General features: G+C 35.3%; 1 protein-coding gene across 1 annotated transcript; it reads left to right on the top strand.

Annotated features, from left to right (window-relative positions):
• The first annotated feature begins 9,437 nt into the window (after window positions 1-9,437).
• Window positions 9,438-12,774, top strand: LOC103929122 (glyceraldehyde-3-phosphate dehydrogenase, cytosolic). Its single transcript, XM_009338272.2, has 12 exons — window positions 9,438-9,568; window positions 9,678-9,701; window positions 9,803-9,903; window positions 10,182-10,297; window positions 10,408-10,507; window positions 11,063-11,209; window positions 11,307-11,367; window positions 11,461-11,558; window positions 11,680-11,822; window positions 11,942-12,025; window positions 12,261-12,350; window positions 12,486-12,774. Exons 1-12 carry the CDS (start codon window positions 9,565-9,567, stop codon window positions 12,535-12,537), a joined length of 1,020 nt encoding a protein of 339 aa, XP_009336547.1. The 5' UTR covers window positions 9,438-9,564; the 3' UTR covers window positions 12,538-12,774.
• Window positions 12,775-13,559: the final 785 nt, after the last annotated feature.

The following is a 13,559-nucleotide window of genomic DNA, read 5'->3' as shown; positions in this document are numbered from 1 at the left end:
AGCCCCGCCATACGTCGACATTATACTTTTGGATCAAGAGAAACGGTACACCAAAAAAATAAAAATAAAAACTAATGAAAAATCCTCAAAAACTCTAGTTTGAATGAAAATGACAAAATAAATATGTAAGTAAATAGTACCAGGAATAACTTTTCAAGGTAAAAATGTCATTTTGGTAAAAAATAAATAGTACCGAAAGTGTTTCGTTAATATTTCTAATAAAAGGAAAACAAAGACATAAAATGTTCCCTCAGAATTTCCAAGAAGCAGGTCTCTGCTCTCTAGCTAGACCTTGCAACGATACTTGTGTATCTCTTTCAGTTTCCCAGCATAAGTAGGTTGACCAGTACTAGCCATGGTTTAAATGTTTTGATAATATAATTCATGATTATACTATTTCTGCACCGGAGCACAGTATACATCGAAATCCTTGATTGTTGGATTAGTGATCATTGAATCCCTTCGCGCGCAATCAACACGTCATTGCTCCAGTGCATGCGCATGCTATGCATCAGAGCATAGCGTACAATCTTCGTCCAAATTTGATTAATTATAGACAAAAGGAAGAATTACAAATACACACGCACATAGAATTTATATGCTGAACGAAAATATTCGTACTTCATATACTAGAGCAGGAGAAGAACAAACAGTAAGGGAAGGATACGAGGCATTTAAAGATTAACTAGCTTTATAAGCTGAAAATTTATTTTATCTATAAAAAATGTAATCTATTCAATTATTTTAGCTAGCTATATCTGGATGAAGGTGCACAGACAATGCAAGCAAGCAAGAGAATGGCAGTGGAAGCTCCATCCTCGTCAATATTTGACGTGCTCCTCTTGAACTTGCAAACTTTTGCTAATTGCTTCTGCTTCTGTGGCTGTTGCTGCTGCTGCCTTCTCTTCATTGCTTCTTCCACTTTAGACACCATCTTATTAACTGGTTACAGTAGAATCAATCGGGGGCTTGAGAGTCGGTAGTTTACCCTGTAGCGGAATTAATTCAACTTCAAATTAAAGAATAACGAATTCAAAAGAGCGATCGAGAGACAAAGATGAATAAGGCGATAGGGTACTTTTGCTTGGGGAAACAGACATACATGCACTTCTCAATTTATAGGAAGCATTCTAACCTTTGTGATAATGCCAAAAATGCCCTTGGTGAATTTACATTATGATTGGGTTGTTCCTGGGGGAAGATTTTAAGATAATACTGCATGTGAGAGGAGGACATTTCTGTGTTAAATGGATAATATCATTATTGCCCACATGTTTCAGTGTCTGGTCTGTTATGCGTTTAAAATCACCAGTACAACAACCTCGCATGCATGCACTACAATTAATCTAAATGGATGATAACATGATGTTTTCTCAGTAATTAGATAATCATCGATTTGGAATTTTTTCGCAACGATAATGTTTGAATGAATACTTTAGCGATAGATGGTTAATTGAATTACTATGTAAAGTGTACTCGAAAGTTGGTTGATCGTGAAATTCAAAAACAGGAAGAGTAAAAATAACACTATGCAAAGGAATTGACTACCAAACCCTAATTTTTTTAAATTGGGGAGAAAAAGTAAGATGTATGTATGGAATGTAATTTGACTTCAATTGTAAATTGCCTAAAGGAATGGGGATTAATCTTCCTATACCCTAGTTGACCAAAGTCCAAGGTTAGGTCATGTTGCAGGCTGGCAGAATGTCATTTTAAATTGTTTTGGTTGGAGCAAATTTCAGGTTTGTATCATACGACTTGTTCTGGTTCGATTCTTGGCCCTGATTAATCACACGATGGTGATAAGAAGGAGATTGAAATGCCTTTATGAGTTTTTTTCTGCTTTCGAAAAAAGTAAACTATCGTGAGTTAGCCACCAACTGATATATTTTTTTTTTTTTTAAGAAAAGAATACTCTTATTAGCATATATTATATCTCTTCATTATCATTATTATTAAGGTTGTAGCCATGATTTCCATTTGGTATATATTCCGGTCGGCACATAGGATTCTCTCTTAATTTAGTTGGAACAATGCTCAATCATTTATCAACAAATATAATCGCTTAGCTGTTGAAAATAAACTGACTGAATTGATTAAAAAAAAAAAAAACTTAAGAGCCTAGAGCTAGTCCCTTGACAAGTATAAGAACATTTACAGATAGTTGTGCTTGGCCTGCACGGAAGTGAGTGATTCCCGACAGTTGATAAAATGTAGGGTACACTTGTGAACGAAACGACTGCCTTTGGCATATCTCATATGTATAATGTGTATGTAGATCCTAAAGTATACAATGTGCATGCCTGGTATTTGGCTGTAGAACCAAAAACAACAAAATGAAAGCTCTATCGAAATTTAAAAATTAATTAGAAGACAATGTAATAGTTTATAGAGAAAATTGGAGAAATGGTCCTAAAGTTTGGGTCAATTGGAGTTTTGATTCTTGAATTAAAAATTTATAAGTATTGGTCCTTTAACTTGTTATAATGTGGAGCAAAAGTCATTTTCGCTAATTCTATTAGAACTTCCATCAAAATAAAATGATTTAAAAGGGCAAAAAATGTAAACCGGAGTTGGCCAAAAGAATTATTGCTTCACATTAATACTCATGAATTTTTAATTTAAGGACCAAAACTTTGATTAAGGGACTATTGCTCAATTATCTCTCAATAATAAGAAAGTCTAGGCCGTTATTATACTAGTTATGGTTTTCCCAAGTTAGTATTTTTGTCGTGCTCTATAGAGTGACGAGATCTTCACGTGCAAGGCCATGTGACCATGTGTTTATGTTCTTGTTCTTCGATGCTGATTGGCCTACGATCCATACGGGCCGAAGGTTTCCCTTCATTTCTATATACCCTTCAATTTTACGACCCACATGTCATATATTTTCCTACCATATATCATGCCCTAAGTTTCAATTAATTGACCAGACTTTGATCTCATTAGTTTCATGAATCACAAAATGATTTTCTCTTCTCTTTCAATATAATGCATTGTTCTTAGACTACACGTAAGAATCGTTATTGTTTTCAGGAAATTGTGTCCGAATGTATGAATTTTTTTAAAATTATAAGCGATATTACTATTCTAAGTTACATTAGAGGATAGAAGAATGTTTGAATCAAAATGCGGTGGATTGAAAAGGAATGCCGTTTACACTAGATTAGCCACCACTTCCATGTATGTTTTTCATTCACAATCTGTAAAAAACATTCTAATGGTGTATATTTAAAATATATTGGTGCTTAGCTTTTATACTTATAGTTGCATCTAGGGTTACATGATTGGGAATCAGCCCTGCATATGGTCCAATATTTTAGTGGATAGGGTATTGAGTTTCTACCCTTATTTTTTGAGTTTGAAACTCCATTTCCTCTAAATTATTGTAATACAATTTTTTTTTAAAAAAAACAAATTATTGGGGATATGCTTACATAAATCATAAGATATATTGTTTTGTTGATAAAATAATATACAAAATAAAATGGAGCAAAATACATGGTTATAATTCATTTAACACAAGGGTCCAAGTGACCAAACTTCACAATCAGTAGATGCAGATATCTTTGATTTGAAATGTGAATGATATGGATAAGTAAGAGAAGGAGAGGGGCATGGTTCATGAACCCAGAATTCTTAGGCCATCTCCAATCGATCGGACCAAAGGTTTATAGGGCTAAAAATAGCTTGAAATGACACGAAAACCGTATCCAACCGAGGGCTAGGCCAAAGGGCTTGTGGGCCCCATCGGGCCAAAACTACCAAATCAAGGCAACCGGCTGGCCCAAAGGAGCCAGCAAGCCAGCCCCAGTCAGGCCCAAACTTTCAAACCTAACGGCTACATGGCATCAGCATGACACCAGCTAGCAACGGCTAGCTGACGCCAGGTTACCGTTGGATTTGAAATTTTATTTTTTCAGATAAAATTTAAAAAAAAAAATCTAATTTTTTTTCCTATAAATACCTAAATCATTCATACACCATTTCTCACATAATTTTCACCATTTCATACTATCTTACTTCATTTTATTTCAATCTTCACATTCTATTGTCTTACCTCTTCCAATAATCTTTCCTTCATTTTTTCAATAATTTTCAAATGGACACATATGCAACGAAAGGTAGGGCTTGGACCCGAAAAGAAGATGAAGCTCTTTGCATGGCTTATAGATGGGTCTCGGAATATAGTGTAAGGGGAAGCTCTCAAACAAGCGTAGGTTTTTAAATTTAAGTTGTTGTAGTCTTTAAACAGAAATAATAAATTCTGTTTGGCCTATGGTCCTTTGGTCCCCTCGGTTGGAGATGGTTTTTTGTCATAGGGCTATGTTTGGCCTATGACTCTTTAGCCCCCTCGGTTGAAGATGGTATGAAGTATGACATGATACTGTTCATTAAAATATAATTTTTTTAGAGGACTATAGAGCTAAATAGAGACTTCTGGTCCTCCTTTGGTTGGAGATGAACTTAGCATGCAGGGCAGAGGGGCCATACTTTCAGAATATGGGATGTTGGCCATTCTGAGAACAAGCCATTTGGGTTGGTTCATTTGACCCTTGAATACAAGCATTTGCTTTGGTTGGTGTTTAGTCCCTTGTTTCTTTCAAGGCACAAAAATACAAATCAGTCACCGCATTGTGGATGTTTGTTTTCCTACATTTCTATGAATGTCCCCTAGCTCTTTGTTATTTGTTGAGCCTCTTTTTTAGGTATCTGTCTTAATTCATTTAATTTTTTATTCTACTGAATATAAGTAATGTTATTGAAACACATAAAAATGATACAGTTGATACACTTTCTAATACAAGTGGGTATTCCACAGACAATGATAGTATCAACTTGTATTAAAAAGTGTCAATAACAAGTGTTTGGTTTATGTGTATAAACAGTATTAATAATTGAAAAGATACAAAATAATATCTAGCCGCTATATGTGCTCTTAATTCCTTATTTGATTGTTGTTTTGTTCTGGTGTGTTTTCAAAAAAGAGTTGGGTAGTTTGATTATGGGGAAGGAGCAGTACGTAGCTGTGAGAATGTGAAGTTCAAAAGTCTCACATCGGTGTTGGACTAAACTTTGTGAGGAATTATAAGGAGTGTGACTACTTTCTATATAGCTAATTAAATTTATCGTGGCACCTCTGCTACCAACAAGCTTAGATGGGTGTGAATTGTAAAATTAGGATGCAAGCTTTAGGGATTAATTATACTCACCGCGGCTGCGTCTTGTGATCCTCTCCTCACCATTACTAGTTGCATAGATAGAGAGAACAAACCTATTTAATGCTGCGCCTTTTTTCTTCCCGAAACTTGCATCAGGCTTCTTGTCACGCTTGTCTGAACGATTGCAATGACAAGAAGAAGCAAGCTTCAGGATATACATCAAATATAACTCTACCAAACAAAACTAAGTTGTTTGCTTTATTCAAACTCGTATGTTGCTTCGCATGCTCCCAGGTTCAGTTCAGACGATCAATGCAAATTAAGTGAATACAGAGAAAAATGATTTGGTATCAGAATGTAATGCAGAAAGAAAAAGGAAAAGAAAACACCTAATATTGTCATGCATGCATGTCTTGTAACTGTACAACGCAATCTCTCAGTCACAGCTCGGATTCATGGACGGAAGATTAGTAGATATTTAGCCTCCAAATTCAAACCAGGTAAGAAAAATGTGGTTGTTTTAAGAAAGAAAGCTCAAATTAGTTTACGATGCAAGTACTTCTGAAGAATGTGTTCATATATAGTTTATATTGCAAGTCTACACGGAATGCGGTGAACATTCAAACAATTATAATTAACCAAATGCCCTATTTGAAAACCATTTTAGTTTGGGTGGTACTATTCACGCACTTATTTTTACTTCATTCGCATCTCATTAGTTTAGGTTTTTTTTTATCTTCTTCAATTCATTTGATATGACGGCTAAAAATTAAGAGGAGTGTATGGAAAGTAACAAGAGATATCTGAATAACACCACCCTTTTAGTTTATGATATATATTTTTTCAAAAACTAAAATTCAAAGTCAAGCCAAATTTTAAGAACTCCCAAAAATAATTTTTGGATTTCAATTTAAAAAAAAAAGTTGAAAACAAGTTTCTACCATTAAACAAGCCATCCCGATAGGCAATGAAGAAGAAAACAAAGGAGTGTAGAAAGATCATCCAAGAGATGATCGACACCCTTTCCTCTCCGGAGGGTTCGAACCACCAGGCCCAAATGGCTTTGTGTTGGAGTTGGACAAATTATTGGGCCATTTATTTACCTTTTCCGCAGTTATTCATTTTTCGTACAATTTTGCTTATTTATGCTCATGGATCGTCATTTAAATGAATAATTCAAAATTCGAGTGTAAACAAATGTGAACATAAGGAAAAATAAGTGAATGGAAAAAGGCCACGAAAGTACTTCTCTTGCCGAGCCTGGTAGACTAAGGAGGGAAGTAATTGATTGTGTGAAGAACCTTAATCTTAGGTGAGTCAAAGAGTTATAATCTGATCACATTGTTTGATGTGTGAGGTCACTAAAATACGTCTTAAGATACTTAGGTTAGTAGGGTTACGACAGATGGTTATTAAGCTCCAACTCAAGGCTGCTTCTTAGATAAGCAAGGCAGTCTGTCATCATGTTACGCTCTTTGTATGTTATAGACTCGAGAATATTACCGTCTCAATACCCAAATTAATAGCAAAGTGAGTGATCTAGTCTCCAATGATAAAGGGAGATTCAAACCTCTACCAACTTTAGAAAGAGAAACACTCTATCTAGACTAAAAAAAAAAAATTAGTTAAAAAGGAAGATAATTGGGTTTAATGAAGTAATTAAGTTAAAAGGAATGCTACCGTAGATATTTAGCATACTCTATTTGAAGAAATAGCGAGTGAGCGTTTATAACTTTATAGTAAAGGAATTGAAATTTGAAGACCCCTTGTTAGAGAGTTCATAAGTGAAAAAAATATTAAAATTAAGTATGGAAAGAGCATAGTTTTTTTTTTCTTCAAAAAAAGGGACAATTGGTGGCAAGCCACATTTGTCCACTTCTTCCGGGGCCGAGAAGACTGACAGAGGCATTTTAGCCCCCCCTGACCACAAGTCTGTCTTCTACACTAGTAGCGGATTTCGAACCCAAGACCTCTAGTTTTTAATTTGAAGGAAGCTTCGCAATCCGTCATTTATCACTGAACCACTTGCTCGTGTTTATGGAAAGAGAATAGTTAGGTCTGAATAAAATTTTACTTGACAAAATATTCAGCTTAAGGAGGAAAATGAAATTTTATTCACATTGGTACGAGGTATAGAAATTGTATTAGAAAATGAAATGGTCGAGGTATAGAAATTGTCCAAACTTGTATATGACGTTTTACTATAGTGTCGGAAAGCAATTATAATTATGCACATTGGTACGAGATCGATTCCCATCAATTCCTCTCTTCCTTTTAACTAACAATTTAATCTATTAACGCTATCATTTGTAAATAAAAAAAAAAAATCCAAACGTAGTAGTAGGGATTAGGTTATAATAATCTCGGGTGTCGGACCATTTTGCTGCAACCAATAAGTCATTTTCCTTGTCCTCAATGTCTTTTTCTTGTTCAATGATCAAAAAATAAAAAATAAAATCCTTTTTCTTGTTTTGAATTGACTAATATATTTTATTCTGTTTAGATAATTTTGGTTTCTTTCGACCAAAATTTTTTTTTTTTTGGATTGTACGTGATAAAACGTCTGAGTTTTTCTAACAATAGCACAATCCATACTGCATGAAAAAGGCAGTTTTGTCGGTTACAGTGTCATGTTCACAAGTTCTAAATAGCTATCCATACATAATTGGTAAAAGGGTTCGTTGCCATATATAACACAAGATAATGATAAACATACTGCTAAATTGTGCCTATATATATATATATATATATATATATTAGGTGATCAATCACTTTGAAACATCAATTTAACTGAATTTACCATTTACCATCTAAATGATGTGCTAATATACATGAAACAAATACAAATCTGAACACATAAAATCTTTGATCATGTCGACTGATTGCTTGGTATATTTAGTTAACTTCACAAAACAAGAAACTCCTTATATTTTAGTCTCATCGGAGCTAGAGAACCGTTTGAAGAAGATTTGGATATAATTATTTGAGTATGTGGACGGATAAACCGAAACTTTTATTAAATCGATGGTTAATTTGGTGGCTATATGGATACTGCCATCTCAGACCCCGTGCTAATAATATTTGTGTAACAACACTCTATGTGGGCAACCATGCATGCCCAAGAATCTCTCCTCAACCAAACTTCTCAGTCAAATGCCAAGAGATTTAAGATCATCTTTAAAACTACGGTTTAGTAGTATTTTTATATATAAAGAAATGGTTTAAAATTTGACATATGTGGATGATGTGTACAATACTTTAATTCATTGCGTGATTCCGTCCTGTCTATCACACCAAATATCTTTGCATAATTTGACAAAAAAATTGTTACATAACTAGAACAGAAAAAAAAAAAAAAAAAAGATTTGTTCCATTTCGATTGATTTAGGACGACAATAAGATCCGCGATGTTTTATAGCACAAAATGTTAGACGGTTAAAATGCAACACTTGCAAAAAATGACTACAGTGGAGATAAGGATGCTTTATTGAATGCGTGGACCCACAAAACAAAAAAAAGGATTAAGAACAAGGATATCCATGCTAAGTAGAGATGGGTCCAATTGAACATGATGAGAAAAAATCGGTTAAGATGGGTAGAAGATAACCTGTAAAGACTTTGAAATAGACTACAAACAAAAATATAGAATACCTAGAGTTGACAGAAGACTTGATGCAACACCGTACACAATAAGTTTCTAGAATTTATATAACCAACCTCTTGTAGTGGAATGAAGTTATGGATAATGTTAGGGAGACCAAATTTTTTAAACAAAATGTACAAACCAAATGATGTGATTTTTGATGATTGGATTATTACTTAAGTGTTGATTAACGTATTTATCTTCTATTGATGACATATCATTTAATTTATAAATTTTTAATTTAAAATTTTGATATTCCTAATATTACCTTTTGTTATTGTAACTTTGCATAAAAGATAAAAAGTTGATCTGATTTAATATTCTGAACGCACTAGGAAAATATGGGGAAGACACTTGGGCACTAAAACCTAACGTAGCATCCAAACCATCCCCTACTTCTATCTTTTTTCTTCACGAAAGCAAATTATTACAATTCCGGGATTCCCTGACCTTCCCGAAAGCGCCTAAAATCAAAGTACCGCTACAACATGACCTTTCATCCTGACGCACAATCCAACGCTCGATATAAATCACTTGAGTCTCTGATTACCAGGACGACCGAATCTAACGATCCATCACGCGGGCGCTGCATTGAGCATCAGAGACCGCCACCAGCATGCTAGTAACCGGCTATTCCGGTCTCCCATTGCCCCGCCCTTATATATAAAACTTACCACATCTCTTTGGTGTCGCTCACTCCACACTTCGCTCACTCTCTCTCATTTTTTTTTACTCAAATTTTTTATCCAATCTGCTCGCATGGGTAAACAGTTTGATAATATTTTCATACTCCCTATTTTTTTTGGTGTAATTTCTATTCGATTTAATTTATACGCGACATTTATTTAATCTGAAATTTTATTTTGTTGCAGGGAAGATCAAGGTCGGAATCAATGGTATTTTCAATTTTCCCGCCTTTTTTTTTCTCGTATAAATTGATGCAAATTCGATCAATTTTTATTTATTTATGGTTTTTCAATTGTTTTTCGGAAATTAGGATTTGGAAGGATCGGAAGGTTGGTCGCTAGAATTGCTCTGCAGAGAGAGGATATCGAACTCGTCGCCATTAACGATCCCTTCATCACCGGCGACTACATGGTTTTGTTTCATTCCTTTCGTTTGTACTTTCTAAATACAATGATATATTTACAATAAGTTAAAAGCTGGTTACAAACTCGTAATCTAAAACTTTCCACTTACTAGTTCATGGTATCAAGTGGCTCCTTTGCTTTTGAGTTGATAGTTTGTATTTTGTGCTTTTTATTTTGAAGTGATCGTGATCGTCCAAGTATATTTGATCGGAGTTCTGAGCCGTCCGATTAGTTGACCAAGTATGGTTACTGGTTTATTTATTTATTTGTGTGTGTGCGTGGCAGGTGTACATGTTCAACTACGACACCGTCCACGGCCGCTGGAAGCATAACGATGTGAAGCTGAAGAACGCAGACACCCTTCTCTTTGGTGACAAGCCCGTCTCTATTTTTGCTGTCAGGTATATTATACAATTCCCGCCTAAAAATAGTTTAGTTTTGTATGAAATTCAGTAAGAGAATTTTTTGAACGTGTGATTATATTGTTATGTATGCAATGCAAAATGTTTAGAGACCCGGTGGAGATCCCGTGGTCCGGGAGCGGAGCTGAGTACATCGTTGAGTCGACCGGTGTTTTCACCGACAAGGAAAAGGCTGCTGCCCATCTGAAGGTTGGCAAATTACGTATTCAGTTTTTGAACTTTGCTTGAACGCTTATGTTTTGTGATTTATATCCATAACCTGTAATATCATTTGTTAGTTTCGAAATTTTGTGTAATTTGGTGGTATATATATCTTATGTACAGAATTTCATTGATAGGATATGTTATGTTATGTTTGCTGCATATTAATATCAAAATTTTGGTTTGTTACTGGGTGGTTATGGTGAGGTAACATGTAAATTCCTCTCGTTAATGACGAGATTTTGCTTTTTCCAATTGAGTTTTGAAGTTTGGAGTTTCTGATGCTAGAAATTGGTTTTTTACCGGGTGGTTATGGCGGGATAACATGTAATTCTCTGTTTTATGGCCCTTTTAACTATTGGATTAGTATGGAGTTGGTTTATGCTAGAATTCGTTTGTTTGTTTATTAAAATTGCTTTTCCCCATCTGATTTGAAGGGTTATCTTGCATTTTATCTGCTATTTTCTGAAGTTTTTGGTTTCGGGTGAATGTGTTGTGGTCATTTGTTGATTGCTTAACGGAGTTTCTTTGTTCTACTATCAGGGTGGAGCTAAGAAAGTTATCATTTCAGCCCCCAGCAAAGACGCTCCTATGTTCGTTGTCGGTGTCAATGAGAAGGACTACATGAAAGATCTTGATATTGTTTCCAATGCTAGTTGCACCACCAACTGCCTTGCCCCCCTTGCGAAGGTTTATATCTCTCTGATTTTATATGTTTTTGTTTCTCAAAGGCATTAAATTGACGGAAGAATTTGATGTCTTATGGTGATTATGTTTAATTTTGTAGGTTATTCATGATAGATTCGGTATTGTGGAGGGTCTGATGACCACAGTTCACTCCATTACTGGTGGGTTCTTGGTCGGAGTTTGCTTTGCAATTATTCTGCTTTTTCGGTTTTGTTTCGTATGTTCATTTCGCTTTTTCTGTTACCATGATTCAGCCACCCAGAAAACTGTTGATGGACCTTCTTCGAAGGATTGGAGAGGTGGAAGGGCAGCTTCATTCAACATCATTCCCAGCAGTACTGGAGCTGCAAAGGTAAAAACAGATATTTAACCTCTATGATGTTATAGTTCGGTTGTGAGCACTTTTTTCTCTTTCGAGTGTTTGTAATTTACTTGCGAGCATGAAAACTAATTACGTATTTTGGTTTGTGAAGGCTGTTGGTAAAGTGCTGCCTGACCTGAACGGAAAATTGACGGGAATGGCATTCCGTGTTCCTACTGTCGATGTCTCGGTGGTTGACCTTACAGTGAGGCTGGCAAAAGCAGCTACTTATGATGAAGTAAAAGCTGCTATCAAGTAAGGGAACAGAAGAGTTTTCTTGCTATAATATTTTAGAAAATACTACCAAACCGTGTCTATGCAACGTTATCTGATTGATGTTCTTTTCTCTTTCGATTTTATTTGATGCTCCACAGGGAGGAGTCTGAGGGGAAACTGAACGGAATCCTGGGTTACACCGAAGATGATGTGGTTTCCACCGACCTTGTGGGCGACAGCAGGTACACAATGATAAACTTCGTACTTTGAATTTCTGTCTGAAATTGTGGATATGGAATGGATGGACGTTTGGGGCGCGGTCTGTTCTTTAAGATACGCAAAAAAAAGGATCGATTTCTAATGGTGATTGAGAAAAGAAGGCTTTGTTTTGAAGATTGAACCTCCATCTTTTCGTGCCTGTCTGCTGCTGGTAGCGGCAATGTACTCAAATCTGATGTTTTCATCTTGATGGTGCAGGTCAAGTATTTTTGACGCAAAAGCCGGAATTGCTTTGAACGATAATTTCATCAAGCTGATCTCGTGGTATGACAACGAGTGGGGATATAGGTAATAAACACCGCCTTCGTGTTATAACTTATACGCCACGGCCTTACTCTAGAACATCATCTTACTCGGTTTTGTAGTGTTTAAATGTGTTGGTAATCTTTCTCATATTGTTTGCTTAATTTGATGATTTTGTAGCTGCCGTGTGGTCGATCTGATTTCCTACATCGCATCTGTTGATCTTGCTTAAGGCAGCCAGACGAAGACTTGCCGATTTAGGCGCATCGGTGAACGTTTCCCTTCATGTTAGTAAGTAAAATGCAGTGTGCAAAAATAAATCGTGTATCCCGAAAGGGGTGGTAGCTTATTTAGGTTGAGTGTCATGGGGGTGATGAATTTTGCCCCAAGTTTTTAAGTTTTGTGGTGGACGTGAGATTGTTCCATGCCTTGTTATGTTCTTCGCTTTATATTTGTTTTGGTTCAGACATTTCATGTTTTATAACTCTCATGGCTCATTTATTAATACGTTTCATATTTTATAATCTGGAATTCAATTACCGTCAAATTGTAGGGAATTCAAGGGCCCCACTAAACTTTTGATTTACCAGTATTTGAATAACAATGGAGTATCCAGAATCGAAACTCAATTACGCTTTTTTATTTCGATTACTTTGATGTAAATATGTCGTCGGTTTATCACTTCATAAAACTTTATGTAGTCAACAAAAGATTAAAAACTTTATTCAGTAGAACTGTCGCTTTCCGGGCCGGCAAGTTCTTGAAAAATTTCTAGGCAAGGAGAAGTGTTTGAATTCGTCATAAAATTTATTAAAACGAGGTTTACTTGGAATGGGAATGTGGATTAAGAATCCGATTCTTGAGCTAAGTTCCTGCGTTTATCAACATAAAAGAATCCGAAAATTTGTAATTTGCAATGAAGAATCAGATTCATCAAGTGGAGCGTTTGATCCTCTAACCACTTTTCCATTCCTTTTTCAATTCTTTGATTTTCCCTATTGCGAGTGGGAAATTATGTCATAATAATTTTTGGTTATTATTATTATTATTATTTTATTTATTTTAAGGTTTGGATTATAGATTAAGCAGCAAGCTTTTTTTAATTATGTATTTGTGTGTAAACGCATAAGAAGTCAGAAATTAGAATAATTTCTCACATTTTAATTTAATACACATTTCGTACTAAACACTGGCGAAGCCAAGTACAAGACTTTCTTAGGCTATAATATATGGAGAGTTTTGGATCTTTAAGCT

The sequence above is a fragment of a genome, unplaced genomic scaffold, assembly GCF_019419815.1.
Source record: "Pyrus x bretschneideri cultivar Hongxiangsu unplaced genomic scaffold, Pyrus_bretschneideri_v1 Contig3, whole genome shotgun sequence".
NCBI classification, from domain to species: domain Eukaryota; kingdom Viridiplantae; phylum Streptophyta; class Magnoliopsida; order Rosales; family Rosaceae; genus Pyrus; species Pyrus x bretschneideri.
This window is presented reverse-complemented; position numbering and strand designations above follow the sequence as displayed.